At 44.2% G+C, this 16,850-nt stretch overlaps 1 protein-coding gene across 10 annotated transcripts in view; it reads left to right on the top strand.

The window, feature by feature from the left end:
- The window catches only part of LOC133418480 (neurexin-3b-like), a 303,186-nt gene that overhangs the window by 116,935 nt on the left and 169,401 nt on the right, over window positions 1–16,850 (top strand). For 5 of the 10 annotated variants that reach the window (XR_009770445.1, XM_061707182.1, XM_061707184.1 and 2 more), the window contains 9 exons: window positions 2,175–2,378; window positions 3,915–3,941; window positions 5,150–5,269; window positions 5,773–5,885; window positions 6,000–6,268; window positions 6,601–6,791; window positions 6,934–7,107; window positions 7,999–8,025; window positions 10,817–10,936. Coding sequence is in view for 8 of the 10 variants with exons in the window: in XM_061707182.1 (XP_061563166.1) it covers window positions 2,175–2,378; window positions 3,915–3,941; window positions 5,150–5,269; window positions 5,773–5,885; window positions 6,000–6,268; window positions 6,601–6,791; window positions 6,934–7,107; window positions 7,999–8,025; window positions 10,817–10,936 (1,245 nt within the window). In the remaining 2 variants the exon portion in view is untranslated. The remainder of the gene's footprint in view (window positions 1–2,174; window positions 2,379–3,914; window positions 3,942–5,149; window positions 5,270–5,772; window positions 5,886–5,999; window positions 6,269–6,600; window positions 6,792–6,933; window positions 7,108–7,998; window positions 8,026–10,816; window positions 10,937–16,850) is intronic. The other 5 variants (XM_061707183.1, XM_061707179.1, XR_009770446.1 and 2 more) reach the window with 3 other exon arrangements.

Here is a 16,850-nt window from a genome sequence, read left to right as displayed (position 1 = left end):
ACTGCTGTTTAGTAATAGTTCGCTAAAGTGCAAATGCATGAAAACAAAAGTTTCCTTTCTTATCTTTTTCCTTTTTTCCTCCGTGCCAAGTCTGTTTTATTGTCCAGAAAGGACATATCTGTTTGTCTTAGGTTATTAGGATGTGAAGCAGCAAAACTGCAGGACCCCTGTTGTTTTCGTGAGGAGGATTATTATCATCTCCCTCTCTTGGCCCTAAAAGTATCTGGACAGCAAACTTACATTGTTGTAGGACCAAACCTGCTGTATGAATTCAGAGGACCAAACGATATCTAACAATTACAATTACCCTGGCAGGTGGCACTGAACACAAAGTTGTGGTTTGGCTCAGATCTGAAGCTGCGGGAGCGAAAAGCTCTGTCTCGCTGCTTCCTTTCAACCGCCCTAAACTTGGATATTCCTTTCAATTTTTGTTATTAAAGTATTCAAAACCTGAAAGTATAAAATTAAATACTCTGGTATCATTCAAATAATTGTTTTGTTTTTAAGGAGGGTGGGATAAACGTCTGAATGTAGATGGCAACATTTAAGGTGCCAGTTAGTAGAGTTTTCAACATGTTGGTGGTTGAATTTCAGTGTCCAGAGTTTACAAATATAAGTGAACAGCAATCAGGACACTTCAGTTTTAATCATGAGGACGTGTGGAAAGAATGAACCTAATCTGAGACCAGTTGGCAAGTAGAGGGCGGTCTAATAGGCTAATTTAGGTTCGCTCACATCTAGGCTCTTTTTTTCTTGGTTCCTCTGATTCCATATATTTTGTAAAATCAAATAGCTTTATGAACATATTTCTAGTCCCTCTGTCTCATAGTATTTTATTTTCTTAATAACAGCTTAGAACAGCTGTTTCTATTTAGTCATTTTCTTCTCCCCCTTTTTTGAGTGTGCCTGGCTCCAGGTTTTTAGTCTTCATTTATTTTTTTCAATGAGGACACCTGCCACTTAGGAGAGGCATCTGTGAGGAAAGACAACACAAAAAAGGAAGCAACGTGCCCAAGTTTTACTATAACACAGAAGTGAACAGAACAACAGCAAGCCAAGGTTTCGTCGCCCTTCAGGCTTTTGTACTCGCGCAGGCGACGCTTGTTCCTGGAATGGGTCTGAAACAGCCCTGAAACCAACACAGAAACACGTCGTGCTCTCCCAGCGGTGCTCTGCTTGGTGAGATAAGTGGCTGAGCAGCTTCACAATAGTTTTTATGTGAATTTTACAATCTGTCACATCAGTGTCGTCAGATATTAGTCGGAATGCTTGTGCAGTCTCTGCATATCCGTCTGAAATAATTACTTTTTTTTTTCTTTAAGACTATTCAGGTGTGACATTTCATTATTTACCTGCACAACTCGGACCCCTGTTTGGAACCTCTCACCTACGGCCTCAACATTCCCCTGGAACCGGTTGTCGTTACTGAGGCCGCAGGGCTAATTTTTCTTTTCAAAAGCCGAGGTGTCCAACCAGGTATTTCATGGTTGGATACCCTTTTTAATCTGTGTCACTCTCCCCACGAGGCTTCCAGTCTGCTGATAGTCCTCTTATTTGAACTTGAAAGAGAGGAACGGATCAGTCTGTACCGGCAGCCTACACAGCTCCACGATGTGCCTCCTTGTACTCTCTGATAGTGCATTGAGTGCATTGTGGGGAAAAAAAGTGTTTTGTAATTTATGTATGGCCCTGTGTGCATGTCCCACTCGGATGTAACATTTAGACAAAAGTAAAACTCTACAATAAGAATAAAGACGCCAACTAGCGTATTTTAGAAAGGTGTTACTTTGGAGGACAGGAGATGACAATGACTGAAGTTTCTCCCCTCTGAGCGGCGCGCTTGTGACGCGATGAGGGCGAAATCCAGGCGTGTGTGTGTCCCATTAATAAAATATGAGGGACATACAAGCATTCATGTTTTAATTTCCAAGTGGGTTTGCTTGTGCCCACTGAGCGTATGTGTGGATGCTTTTATCTCATCGGAAGCTTTGGTCGCACAACGGAAACTGTCAGAACCAGATGAAGCATGTGCAGTTTTAGTTTCTTTTTTTGTTTTGTTTTATTCTCACACACCTCGCTCTCACGCAACTCGACAGACTCCTCTCCCGCCCAACGTTGGTCAGTACTCATCTAATGACGTACTTATGCATATATGTGTTGTCTTTTCCTTGCAGAGTCATCGATCTTGTCTTTCGATGGCAGCATGTACATGAAGGTGGTGATGCCAAACGCCATGCACACCGAGGCCGAGGACGTCTCCCTCCGTTTCATGTCCCAGCGTGCCTTCGGGCTGCTCATGGCCGCCACGTCGCGCGAGTCTGCAGACACTCTGCGGCTGGAGCTGGACAGTGGGAGGGTCAAACTGACGGTCAACCTAGGTAACGTATAAGCGGGCTCACCTCCCCTCGAGCTCGGGGTTGAGGCCCAACTCTTCCGTCCTCATGGTCTCTTTTGAATGTTTCGACCGAAATGTCACGTCAGACCCAACACATACTGTTCTAAGCTCATGTTAGTTTGTCTTTGTGGTTGCATGTCTTGTTTTTGACTTGCCTGGACTGTAAGTCGTCTTCTCTTTCTGCCTTGATACTCAAATGTGTCTGTAGAATTTTTCTCTGCATCGGTTTTTACATTTACAAAGTCGTCCGTGCTCCGCTGTGCATCTTTTGAACAGATTACATCATTTTGGGCTTGCTCATTGTTGTGTTTAAATATATATATATATATTCTTTTCCCAAAGGTAATAGATGGCATTCATTTCCTAAAGATCAACATTGTAAATTTTACTCTGCCATCTATTCAGAGCTTCAGCTGGGCTTTCCTATATTTTTAGCACCGAACTGACCATTTGCATCTTGATCTCGTTTTATTCTTGAATTTATATTTTCCTTTTTTTTTCCACTCATGTTAGAAGGTCGATGCTTCTCTCTCTTCATTAGTAGCCTTTGGTCTAGCTGGCATCTACCATGCCTTGTTCAAAGATGGCACCCACCCCTTCAAAGGCCCAGAGCCTGCGGCCCGACTGGCACACAGCCCGATGCCATAGCACCCAGCATGCCCGCAGATGGTGCCGTGAGTGATGGTGTCAGAGTTCAGCCGTTTCAATAAGGAAGTCTTAAATTCTTGATTAATAATTCATAGGAATGTGGTAAATATATAATTATAACTCCTTTACTGTTAAACAATATGGACTCAACTATTACAGCTGATGTATTTCTGCAAATTATAATCGGTAGAATTCACAAAGATATATTATTTCAATGACTTCCGCAGGGTTCCCCTGAGACAGGGGTTTTTGGACCTCTGTGCGGTGTTGGTGCTGCATGGCTCGAGTCTGTTTGCTCCCACTTTTCTGCTGCGGTTGACGGCACATGACCAGCCAGGCCACGTAGATCCAGGCCTGCTCGGCACAAACCCGGGGCCCGTCTCGTACACGGCTCACAAGTCCCGAGAGAACTGCTTTACATCGCAGTACCGTGTTCGAGGGCATTATTTGGGCTCCGGTTGCCAGGTTGTGAAATCAATGTGGCCTTTAAGTTGCAAGTGGCCATTTTGAAATTTAACAGCTGAACGTGTGACCGAACTCCAGGAGTATAACGACATCTGATATTTCAAGTGTAACTGCAGTAGCTCAGGCTTTAGTTACACACCTGAGATCTTTAATCAATACAGTAGTAAAGAGCACTACTGGTACGGCACTATTGGATGCATTGATAGTGATTTAAATCAATTTGACCTGGATTACATTTCCAATATTGCTAAAGTATCACTGAGGATCCGAAGCCGAACAGGCGAAAATGGCCCCTGGCGTCATGTGTCCGTCCCCGGAAGGTGGCTTTTCTTGCTTTTGGATGTCTGCAGCTGTAACCTTGAAGGATGCGATTTCATCTGTCACTTATTCTCCCCTCCCCATCTAGACTGTGTCAGGATAAACTGTAACACCAGTAAGTCAACACTTTTCTTCTGCAGCCTTCCTCCTTTTAGACAATGTTTGATTGTAGTCTGTGTGCTGGGCGTGAGGGCAGCGATGTGTGCGTTCAGGGGGGGCCGATAAGAGGAGCTCTCAGATAAGAGGGTGCAAATGTAATAACCAGAGATCAAAGTTATGCAAATCTGACTATATATATTTTAAACGGCACATTTTCAAATTAGTTGGGGCAACTATTTTTAAGTCTTTTCCCGTGTGCCTATAGCTACTCGCTGAACGTTTTGCTCTTTTAAGACGCTGTGGGCCGTATACATTATGTTCCTACTTGCACCATAAAGCACTGCAGTGTGTTGCACTTGCTGCGTTTCTCTGACACGTCCTGCAGTATTTAGATGTATTGCAGATGGTTTTTGAAGGGATTTTTCTTTTTTTGTTGTTTTTTTTTTTAGCTCACAAAGAGGAGTCTTTAAATGTTTTGAAGTTTCCCAAAGAAAGCAACCAAAAAGCTGAGGGGTTTCAGGGATGTCGGCACTGAAGTGGCTCGCTGCAGATGCCAGGAGATGATTATTACTTGATTTATGACTCTGCATACCGCCATGTCACACTGAATTAGTTTTGTTCTGATTTCACTGAAATCCCTTCGCTGATACATGCACAAGTCGAGTAAAGCTTGATGTTGGTTAATCAGACATATTTATCATCTTAATATATCTAAGAGCTTCCTCTCTGCATCTGTTTTGGTCAAGAAGGCTCTCTAGCTTTTAATCTTTACGCTGCAGATTAGAGGTTCAGAGAGAAAAGAGGCTCCGATGAGCTCTGTGAGGCTGTACTGCCCTCTTGTGGCGCCATTAACGCCCTGGCTTTACAAAATAAGAGCTGCTACTTTTACTGCAACTGATATCCGGAAACAAGCCGTGTTTAAGTTAAATCTAAGTGTAGCTCGCTGAGATTGATCATCTAAGCACAGCCGAGCATCCTCCTCAGGTCTGGGTTTAATGTTCAGTCAGACTTTTAGGTTTTGTGAGAGTACAGCACATGTTGGTTTCCTCTGTTGTCACAAACAGATCAAATCTTTGTTTCTAAACGGTGAAACTTAAATAAGAGACTGATCAGGCTGTTTTTCATTGATCTTTATTAAATAATGATAATTTAAAAAAACAACAAAGATTTGGTTTGTTTTAGCTTGTCACTCCCCTCCCTCCACTAACTGACCCTCATCTTCAGGCAAGGGCCCTGAGGTTCTTTATGCCGGACAAAAGCTCAACGACAACGAGTGGCACTCGGTGCGAGTGATCCGCCGCGGTAAAAACTTCCGGCTCGTCGTGGACGACGACATGGCTGAAGGTATCTCCCGTTACTCTGACGTCCCTGATACGCATGATGTGCAAGTTACACTCTTCCTTGTTTGCTGCTGTCGTCTCTGCTCTCTCTCTGGCATGACTTTACAAACCGTCTTCCAAGAAGTAAGATGATTTTTAGAGTTAATTATCACAACATAGTAAAAAGTAGTCATGCATTTCACATATCCGAAACAAACCCGATGAGCCTCTCTACCTGCGAGCACCTTTTCCCGCCCGCCGCTGGTGAACAGTTTAGCTCTTCATAGTTAATAGTGTCCTTAAAATTCCTTTTAGCTCACTCGAATTCGGCTCGCTCGCTGTAATCTGGGCCGAGGTGGCCAGTCAGAAACTCTTGCATGTGTTTTATTTTTTATTTTTTTATCCATTTAGAATAACTGCCAACACGTTTATAGGAGTCGTACACAAAGAACAGAGTTTAGGGTGGGTGGCAGCATCGCTTCTCCTCCTGCAGCCCACACTTGTTTCTCACTTCCGCTCCGTCTGCAGGTCAGATGGCAGGCGATCACACCCGGCTGGAGTTCAACAACGTGGAGACGGGCATCTTGACTGAGAAACGCTTTGTCTCAGCTCCACCGTCACCGTTTATTGGCCACCTTCAGGTAGCACGAGCAGCATGTTTTTGTTTTTGATCGGGTATAACAGCCGTATATTATTGCTGATTTTGAGTTTCAGTAACTTGAATCGCTTCACGTTATCACTGACTTTCTCCTCAGAGCCTCAAATTCAACGGCATGCAGTACATTGACATGTGTAAGAATGGGGACATCGACTTCTGCGAGCTCAACGCACACTTCGGCATGCGCTTCATCGTGGCCGACCCCGTCACCTTCAAGACCAAGGGCAGCTTCCTGGGGCTGGCCACCCTGCAGGCCTATACCACCATGCACCTGTTCTTCCAGTTCAAAACCACGTCACCGGACGGCTTCATCATCTTCAACAGCGGGGACGGCAACGACTTTATTGCTGTGGAGCTGGTCAAAGGGTGAGCGGGATGCAGGCGCTGATGAAAATATCGATGTTTCATTGAGAAGTTGGATTCCAGAGATGATTAATTCTTCAGAAATTCCTGCGCCGGCGTAGATTCGGGTGCATTTAACAGCACTGATAAGAGGGTATTGATCCCGGATCTCTGGTGCACCTCTTCCAGGCGTGAAGATCATTTCTCTGCAAAGAAAATTGTTTTTATATTCTTATTAGTGTCAGAGCAACATGAGCTGGTTGTGAAATTTTCTCCATTAAAAGTGATCAATACTAGAGAATAGGAAGAGGAAAGCTGAATCCTGATGCTCTCCTGTGCTGCATCTTTCTCTGCAGGTTTATCCACTACGTGTTCGACCTGGGGAACGGGCCCAGTCTGCTGAAGGGGAACAGTGACAGCTCGCTGAATGATAACCAGTGGCACAACGTGGTCATCACCCGAGACGCCTCCAACACGCACACACTCAAGGTGGACGCCAAGTCAGTCACCCAGAATGTCAACGGAGCCAAGAACCTCGACCTCAAAGGTGCCTCGTGTTTGAAAATTGAAGTTAACCCCAAGGTGTAAAGAGTCAGGAGCTCTTGAGTGCTCAAAGCCAGGCGCGTTGTGCCAGTTGTGGTCCGTCTTCGTACCGAGCGGATGGTAACTTCCTCTTCGTGCCCCATCAGGTGACCTGTTCATCGGAGGTTTGGGACCCAACATGTATCAGAATCTCCCCAAGCTGGTGGTTTCTCGGGAGGGCTTCCAGGGCTGCTTGGCCTCCGTTGACCTCAACGGCCGCCTGCCAGACCTCATCAGCGATGCCCTTTTCCGCACCGGGCAGATTGACCGCGGCTGTGAAGGTACAGATGGCCTGTAGCGTATACCAATCCTGACCTACTCCCTAAGATTTATTAAGCTAATTAGAAAGCTCGCTGGTAGCTCACTCGTAGCCCCCCCATGGCATCGTTAATCCTTCGCTTTCTTCTAGGTATGTGCCTCATTTTCAAAATGATGCTTCCGAGGTCATTCTGCTTCTTCAAGATGTTTTTTTTTTCTTTTATAGAAGCTGAAATTGGCTTAAAAACAAAAACATTGTGTTTACGCAAAATATACATTTCTTTAAATCATTTAAATCATTTTTAAAGACTTAAAAAAAACGAATCCAATTTATACTGGTATATTTTTCTTCCCTTTTTAACCCCTAAATTTGACACTTTCTTAGTGGATTAATTATTGTGGACTAGATGTGTTTTTATCTGAAGAATAGAAATAAATTAAGATGCTATGACGTCTTCTATTTGTTGCATCTAAATTACAGTTGATTCAATCCATGTTTAATTTTCTGTTCTCCTGTAAAGATGGAACTATTATGGGTTTCATAGCGGTTCAATTCGTATATCAATATCATTTTCATTTAAGACGACAGTCCCTTACTATGAGGTGAGGTTCTACATTTGCCCTCTAGAGGGCAGCAGAAGATAAATATCGGTTAAAGAGATTCAGAACAATATCAGAGAAAACGTCAGTCTCCTCAACAGAGAAACAATGAACTCTAAGCCACTGAGGATGAAAGAAAAATACTGATACGTTTTGTAATTGTTTTTCAAATCATCTTTGTTCCCTTGTTGCTTGACTGACCCAAGTGAACAAGTTTAAAGAACAGTATCGGTGCCTTTTTCTCACTAACTTTTACTCTTTTTTTCCTGCTCTGCTGTGTTCTGTTTGTTGTTTTTCTTTCTGCACCAACAAAGTTGCTTTCACCAAAGCCGACCTGCAAGGTAGAGGGCTAAACTCCGCCTTTTGAAGGCCCGCTCGCCTGAAACCCTGCTGTGTGCAATGCATTGTGGGTGTCACCATGGCAATAATGTCTCCCAGGTGTTGCAGTGGTTGCTTGTTTTCTGCGGGGGGGGGGGGGGGGGGGGGGGGGTTATAATGGATAAGACTAAAAACAGGAAAGTTGTCATGAGGCAGTCAGGAAGAATGAGCTGTGACATGTTAGTCGGAGGATCGTACTATGACAGTCCAGGGGTGCAAATTTAACTATTCAGCTCCTCATTCTAACAATATAAAAGGGTAAGAATGCGCTTGATAGTGTTTTTTTTTTTTTTTTCTTCTTTTATCTTTTGTGACCCACAGGGTCTGCAAATATACAATGTTTAATAAAATGGCACAAATTCGAATTATAGTTAAAGATGGAAAGGAATCAGGTCAGGAATTAGTGTTGCACAAAGGCTGAGGCAGACGGCTGCGTGAGTTCTGCTGCGGCTGCGACACGTTTGCTCACACAAACAGTAGAGAGGCTGTCACTGCACATCCAGGCAATCTCACCATGTTGCTGCTGTGTCAGGCCTCTCTACCTTCAGTCTCTCCTTTCTTTTTTTTTCTCCTTCCTCCACAAAACAAACCCATCATCTCTCCTGTCAGATTTTGTCAGATTTTCTTTTTTTTCCCTCCCAGAGGGCAAGCAACCTCTCGCTGCAACACTGGGAACACATCTAGATCCTGCACCGCTCACTCTAACAAATGAGCGTTAACTTTGCATTGATGAAAGACTGAAACTATATCCAGTGTCTCTGGGACGCCTGGTTGACCACCATTACTGTACATTACACAGTAAATGCACTTTCAGCTGGCAAACCTGGCAAAAAGTGTCTTCTTCTCTTCACATTGTCTTGCAAAAGACAATTGCTCTTAAAGGATGTTTGTGCATTCGTCTGCCACACTTGTAGTCTGTATTTGATTTTAATTTATTCAGCTTGGTTTGTTTCCTACTGTGTATATAGTAATTAGAAGCATTACTATTGAGGTCTTTCTCCCTCTGTCTGTTTAGATCTAATGTGGGGTTGTTAATTTTGTTATCTATGCTGTGTGCTTGTCTTTATCTGCATTCCCTCTCACTATAAGTATTCAAACGTAAGAGCTATATGTGGTGTGAAACAGTGGTTCCCAACCTTTTTTATTTAGTTTTTTCTGCACATAGACCCCACTTGTATCTGCAACAATGCTGCAGCTGCATCCCTGTGGGGTAAAACCAGTGGGAGCCGAAACGGTGCGACGGTTTCTGACGGGACGAACCTGAACCCCTCTCGCTGGTCTGTCTGTTTACGACAGCGAGTCCTTCAATAACGCTAAACCTTTGGTGTCCAAGAAATACTATATATATTTAGTTTTGAATGTATACAATCAGCTCGAAGACGAGCAAGATCACCGGCTCAGCCGATGTTTTCAGCTTGGTTTCAGCGGTACGCTGCCACTCCTCTGAATAAGTATGAGACAAAATCAGTAAGATGAGATTTAATTTTCCCCAGAATCATGTTCCTGTGTTGAGTAAATTGATGTATGAAAGCAACAGCGCAGTCCCACTTCTGTAGATAATGAAGTTGTTCTGTCGTCCTTTTATGAAATGCATCAAACAGCCGTCCGTAATAAGTAATAGATGCATTCTCTCAATATTTACATGCACCTGTCCCTCTGAAAGACTGCGTAGCTTTGTTTCTGCAGCGTTGGCTGCGTCTATCCATGCTTATTCCTGTTCAGGGTCACAGGGGTCTGCTGGGGTCTGCAGGGGGACACCTTGGACAGGTTGCAGCGTTTGATTTAGTCCTTGAGTAAATGTGAACCGCAGTGCCGTAACACTGTCGGGCACCCCTGGGGGGTTTAAGGCGGCCGGAGCTCCAGGTTGGGTACCACTGTTGTGAAGATTAGCAAACACACATCCGGTTTGACTTTGAATACACTTCTTGATTCCCGTCTGACTCGGGTGCATACGCGAGGATATGCACCAGGCGTTTTCAAGTGCTCTTTGTTTCTCTTCTCCTCCTCATGACTTCTGTCGAGTGTGTTTTTTTTTTCTTTTTATATTCCTTTTGAGAGTTATCAGGAGTTGTTTTTTTTTTTTTTAAATACCATTCTCAAAGAGATGTTTGTGGGTCTATTTTTCTTTTGTTCATGAATCCATATGTTTGTATTTTTCCATATTAGGTCATTCTTTTCTGTATTGTCTTGCTTGTGCACAGAGGGAATGCAGCGTGTCAAGTTTTACTCTGATAAAACTTTCTTAACCATGTTGGAATGATAAAACTGCATGCAAGTGCACTCGCACACACTGTGGAGTAGAATGAGAACCGGAAACGTTGACAGTGTCATCACACCAGCCAAGCCGGGCCGAAGCTCCTACTTTTCCTCTGCAGCAAAGCTTAGCACGCTTAAATAGCATCCTTACCATCGGGTCTTAGAGTATTTAACTTATTTATATGAGTTATATATATGAGTACCTTTGTGCTAAAATTCCCACTGTGGAACCTGTGAAAGCCTGGTGCTTCTGCTGCAACTTGCCTGCGTGATAGCAGCTTCTCCCAGCATGCTTTGGGATTCTTCAGTTAATTGTTTTATACTCGAAGTCCGGTGGCCTGTGGTGACACTGTTCGCTCCTTTTGCTTTCTTCTAAGCTCACGTCGTGTACAGATCTATTTCTAGAGTGCATTTCTTCTGCATGGCTCCTACTTCAATCTCCAGTAGCTTTTAAATTTTCCTGACTGCCTACCTGTGGCATATTTTATTTCCTATCAGGCCCCAGTACAACATGCCAGGAGGACTCGTGTGCCAACATGGGTGTGTGCATCCAGCAGTGGGAGAACTTCACGTGCGACTGCTCCCTGACGTCGTACACAGGGACCCACTGCAACGACCGTGAGTACTGCTCAAAAAGAGGGTTGACTGTAAAAAAATGAAACAAACTGGAAGGAATTTGTTGAAATGAGAATTTCTTTTTTGCGATTTGCTCAAACGCGTTCTTCAACTGGGGTCTCTTGATGGCAAGGGGAGGATATTTTTGAAGTGTCAACATATAAAACATTTATTTTTGTTCCCTTTTGGCTCAGTTTAAGTGCAACAGTGAATTGATGGATTGCTTCTGCAACACTTGAGGTCAATCAGCAGCAAGTAGATGCCACTACAATTAACTTGCATTATCTATACCACACATACAGTGGTGGTGTGGGGGATTTTTACTCAAATAATAGAGAAACTAACTAATATGCATCTGGTGTCGTCATCCCTGACATTATCTATTCAGCAGTAAGACCCTCATCCTTTGCTCAGACATTTCAAGGCTCTTTTCTTCATCTTTTGGAGGCTTTTCCTGTGTGCTTTTTGCCAATTAGTGGGATAGTTCTCGGATCAGGTTCCCCTAAAGTCTCAGGCATTTACAATTCAAGCTCCAGCGTGAGAAGTTGTGGCTGATCATGTGGAAAATACCCACTTCTGCCTCAATCGCCTTTTCATAAACTTGCATCTAAAAGCCATCACAGAAGTCAAACTGCGTGTGTGAGAGGGAGGGATCTGTGGGGATCTGTTATCCCCACGACAACAAGGCACTTCTCCTCAGTAATCACGATTGGCGCTCTTTCATTTACCATTTAATAATGGGGGCAAAGTGCCACCGGGCCAGACTAATGAGGTGACTGTTAGCAGAGCAGCTATGTGTAAGCGCCAGCGTCCGCTCATCATCCAGACCTTTGTGATGTTAGACCCAGCTGCTGTGTTTGTCTCCATATTTCTTGAATCCCATTTTTCTATAGTCCCACACCAGCGTTTCATCCTTTTTTCTTTTTTTTTTCTCCACCACATTTTTCTTTTTCATCGGCTGCGGCCGTCGTCTGATGCAATCATTCCAACAAAGAACAAATAACCGACTTCAACCCTCAGTTGGTGTTGGGAGCTCAGTGTTTATGTGTTAATTAGTGATGAGTGGCCCTCATTAATTCACTCCCCGGTGCTGCCAGCGGTGACATAGAAAGAGGTTTTATTGATTTCTTATCGGCAAAAACATAATTCTTCTGGAACCACAGGAGCTTAGGTAGACACCTATTTTAGATCTTTGTGACACTGCACCTTTAAATCTTGGTTTGCCCGTTTTTGTTTTGAAGACGGATGTCTGCTAATATTGACTCTCTGAGCATAAAGCAGTGTTGTTAACTGAGTGGTATTGATTTTAATTGGAGATTTGTTTTTTTTTTATTCTAAGCTGTTTCCCTTTTATTCCCTACGCTAAAAGCAGTAAAGATAATAAAAAGGCAAAGCTAAACAAGAAAAAAATATATTGCTTAGGGAAAGCTGCATTTACATTCTTGAAAGAGCACTCAGTGTACACGTTGCCCAAGCTGCAGGGTCTCGTCCACCTTATAGATTGGTGCCGTTTGAAAGCACCAGCAGCAGTGCGGGCTGCGACCACCAGGTGGCAGTATATCCACGAGTCAGACCGCGCACTGCGCGGCCACGCTGAGAGAAAATGAGATGCAATCCCCCGAGCATGAAATCAGCTTTCCTGTTATTTTCCTCCACTGCTTTCCCTCGTATAGCTCCCTTTGTCTTTCTACATCTCCCCTGTACAAATGCAGAGTCTATTCAGCGACTGTAGTTATTGATCAATGAGGAAATATTGCACGATCTACCGAACAATGCAGAATCCAATGTGTTATTGTGCTGCCATGCTGCCGACAGTTTTATTGCTCGGTTGAAGTAACGTGATGAAAACGAAAAGCCCCTGCTTCATGCTCGCATGTGTCCTGCCAGTTATTTTGTTCACTGAGCACGTTGAAGAGGGACAGTTTCAAATTAACAATCTGGAAGTGGACTATTTTTCTCCTTCTCTCTCCTTCTCTGATAGCTGACGGCAAATATCCGTAATTGTCTGATTCTTTGACCCTGTCATTGTCCAAATGAGAGGACTTCAGCAGAGTAGAGTGAAGACTTCTGCCAGTAATGCAGCTCCAAGAGTGGTGTGTTCTGATGCTCAGCATCGAGGCTGTGTGGATCCCCTGTACCTCTCCGTCGTAGCCAACAGGTGATTGGAGAGAAAAGCTCTCAGCAGGCAAAAACTATCAATGCCGCCTCCATTTATTTCCGTGCACGTCTGGAGCCTGCATGCTGTGATTGCATTCTCCTTGAGGAAACAAGACGCAAAGGAAATTTGTAGGTCTTTTTTTACAACAAGCAAAAAAGACCTGTCAGTCTCTTGAAGTGCACGTTGCAGCCAGCATCGCATTCAAGCGGGAAGGGGGGGGGGCTCTGACGCTGGACTCTTTCTAAACCATTTGGTCTGTCTTACTGCTTCTGTCATGCCCGGTCCACTTTTTCCCTCCCAATGTTTTGAAATGCTCTTCGTCGTCCTCGCTGGGGTTCTGCGAAGGCCTCAGGCCGAGGACATCCGCGCCTCGGCCCAGACAGATCCTCCTCTCCCAAATCGAGTACAATTACTCCACTTGCATAATAGATTATCTCTGCAAAGGTCACGAAGTCATGCTGATGGTAAACAACGGGAGAGAACGGAGAGGAAGGCTACGGACAGGCGGCAGCACTCTGCTGTTCAGTTGGAAGCTGACATCGGTAATTGCAGAGGCAGATTTGGGGATTTTACTCCCGCTTAACCTGGTGACCTGTTTTTATTTTCAGCGCCTGCTCGGAGGGCTACAGGATCGAGCTCACTGCTTGTGTAAATGATAACACAGCTTAGCTTTTAAGAAACTACTCAGGACATTTTTATTGTTCAAATAAGGAGAAAAAGGGAAAATAGGGAGCAGGCGTTTCTTTTAGTTAACAATGTTCAGCTGCAGAAATTATTAACTGCATTTTTCCCACTTTTGAGTGATATGGCTGCTTTTTGGTTTTATGGCAGGAGGATTAAAAATGGACATGACATCAGTGCACAATGAAGGATAAACGAGAACACAGTCCTATTGGTGGATATAAAGGAGTGTCTTTATGAATATTGAAGGAACGTCATTGGACCATTGAGTAATTGAACCGGCGATCTCTGCAGGTAGAGCGAGCTGAGTTGGGCTGGCTGTGAGTGGTCATCGGCTTGTTTTCAGCTGGGGGCTGGACACGTGCCGCTTGGCTCCGTGTCAGCTGGCCACAGATGCGTGACTATATTTCATAACACACAGTCAGCTTTTTCAACCTGTGGTTGCAATCAGTGTTAAGATGACTCTGCAGAAAAAAAAAGAAGAAAGAAACTGGAAATGCTTTCCTCCTCCTTGATTTTTCTTTTGTATGAGATCTGAAAGGACCTTTTGGCAAAAGAGTACGTATAAGTGGAGCAGTGCACTATGAGAACACATCTATAAATACCGGTAAACCCGAAATGGGCCAGGAGACTTCCACGGAGGACGATTTGTCTTCAGGGCAGAACCTATTCTAAAAGCACATTTAGAAATGATCTGACCGTCTTTGATGAAATGGATGCGATGACCATGCTGTGAGATGTGGAACAAGGATTTAAGCATCACGTCATCAGTTTGCATGAACACATGCAGCACATGTTGTGGCGCTGGTATTACTGAAGGAAATGTGTGAGTGCCCGAAACCAGTCCAGTGGAACACACGTAAACATGATGATGCATAATATGCAGATATAACACACATAAGAGGTGAAGGAGGAGGAACGGGAAGCAACCAGTATTACAGCAGTATTTCTGGTATATAAGTATCTGGCCTGTTTAAATGCTGGTTGTATCTGCTGATATTGTATCTGAACTACAGATGGAGCTGAAATTCAAACTGCACATGCATCCCAGCTGGTGGGTGGATGAGGTTAATGATGCTTGTCCAGCACCGCTGCACGTCACTGCGATAAGACGGGTGGAGATTACAACGATGCATGTGTCACCTCCCTGCTCAAAGCCGAGGCATGATTCGATGTGGGTGGAGCTGAAATGTCCCCGGGCCAGAAGGAAGACGGGTGTGAAGAGGGTAAAAAGATGAATAAGAGTAGTGGGAGTCGTTGTCAGTAATTTCACACGCTGGAAAAATGTGCAGTTTATCATGTTTTTCTGGAGCATTTCTGTCTATTTGTGACGTGGCTGTGTCTCTGAACCATTACAGGATCCTTATTGGATCAAAGGGATTCAAATGTGCTGCTTCTTATGCCAGCGAACCAGCTACAGTACTTTCAGCGACTCATTTGACATGGGTTTCTATGTGAAACGTAGATGATCTTCATCTTCTCCTTTCTTCAGCTGCGTTTTGGGACGGTGCCAAAGCAAATGCAGTCAGTTGAGCCTGAGAGTTTTGGTACGTGACAGAATCCCACTGCAGCAGCACAGTGGTCGTCCATTTAAAGCATCAGTCCTGTCAGGTGGCCAGGAGGGGGACAGCTTTGTGAAAAATGCCACAAAAGTGTTACAAGACGACAGAATGACTTTCAAATCCATATTTTCCCAGTTTTGTCCCCTCCAAGTTTGCAAAAATAAATGTTTGCTGGGAGTGAATAAAACTCTGGATGTGTTTAGCCTTCGCATCAATGCTCCTGGCACTGAGACGGCTGCAGGTAAAAGCTGCTCACGCAGCCACGGTTTTATAAAGGAACATCATTCAACGTGGCGTCTTAATTTGGGTGGGCTCTTTAAAGGAGACATGGTCTATTTTTCTCTTCTAAATCTGTCGCAGCTGTGAGTTTCACTGAACGAGCTGGTTTCAGGTTTTTGAAATCTGTGTCAAATCTTTGACCCGCACACTTCTGACAAATGGTAAATGTTGCATGATGATCGGGTGGAATGAAGGATGTGGAGGCGAGATAACTCTGCTCAGAGCTCGACTGCAACCAACGGAAACGCTTCACTGAAAAACATCTTCTCAGACTGAGACAGCCCAATGCTAAGGTGGAGGGTTTAGTTATGTCAAAGTTTTTAGATTAACAGTCAGGTCAGACAGTCACGTATATGCCCTCAAGCTCAGATTTCCTTATAATATGTCCCTTTTGATTGTTCTTGTCCTTGACAGTTGGTCTTCTTTAGAATAACCTTGACTTTAGAATAAACTTGATGTCAGGTTGATATGAAGGTAAATTTGTTTAGTGATACATTCAATTAATAAAGGGATATCAAACTTTGATGGTAGTTTTAGCAGTCTGAAAGAGTCGGTGAGGCTCTCCTGGTTTGAAACGTAAAATCCCAACCTGCACAGCTTCCTCTGCATACACGCTGCAGCTCAGAGTCTCTGCAGGCTGCCTCCGTCAGCCAGTGAGAGAGATGTAGCACGGGAAGGAGCAGGAAGGAATGATTGAGCTGAACACATTTCAGATGGTTACTACGAGGGGCATCCATCTGTTTGGGTGCCAGGCGGGTAACCTTGAGGCTGTCGGAGCGTTCCCAGCACCCGACGCCGCCCCCGCAGGCGGAAGGGCCCGGCCACAGACGCATCCATCAGCGCATGTTCCCAGACACATTTCAGGAGCACCCACAACACATACAAATCAGCCAATCGATACCTCAGCCAGACTTCAGGGTGTCGGGGGGGCTGGAGCCGAGGAGCTCCGGCACGGGTTTCATTGTAAGCTTTGATGTCTCTTATCCTCATTTCTTATTCACTGGTATTTTAAAGAAGGATTTTGGAGGATAATGTTGTCATTTTTACTAGTAGACGTTGCATTTAATCTATTCTTTTATTTGTTTTGTTTTAAATCACTGCATTTTATGTTATCGTCACTTCTGCCCTTGAGTTTTTGTTTTTTGTCGTTGTTGTGAACAGATTATAAGCAAGTCGTAGTTTATGCACTTGGGCTCACCGAGTTGGCCTTCACGATGTCGGAGTCGTTCTGTGTGAA

This window comes from Cololabis saira, chromosome 18, assembly GCF_033807715.1.
Source record: "Cololabis saira isolate AMF1-May2022 chromosome 18, fColSai1.1, whole genome shotgun sequence".
NCBI classification, from domain to species: domain Eukaryota; kingdom Metazoa; phylum Chordata; class Actinopteri; order Beloniformes; family Belonidae; genus Cololabis; species Cololabis saira.
The sequence above is the reverse complement of the archived record's forward strand: the minus strand, read 5'-3'. Positions and strand labels throughout refer to the sequence as shown.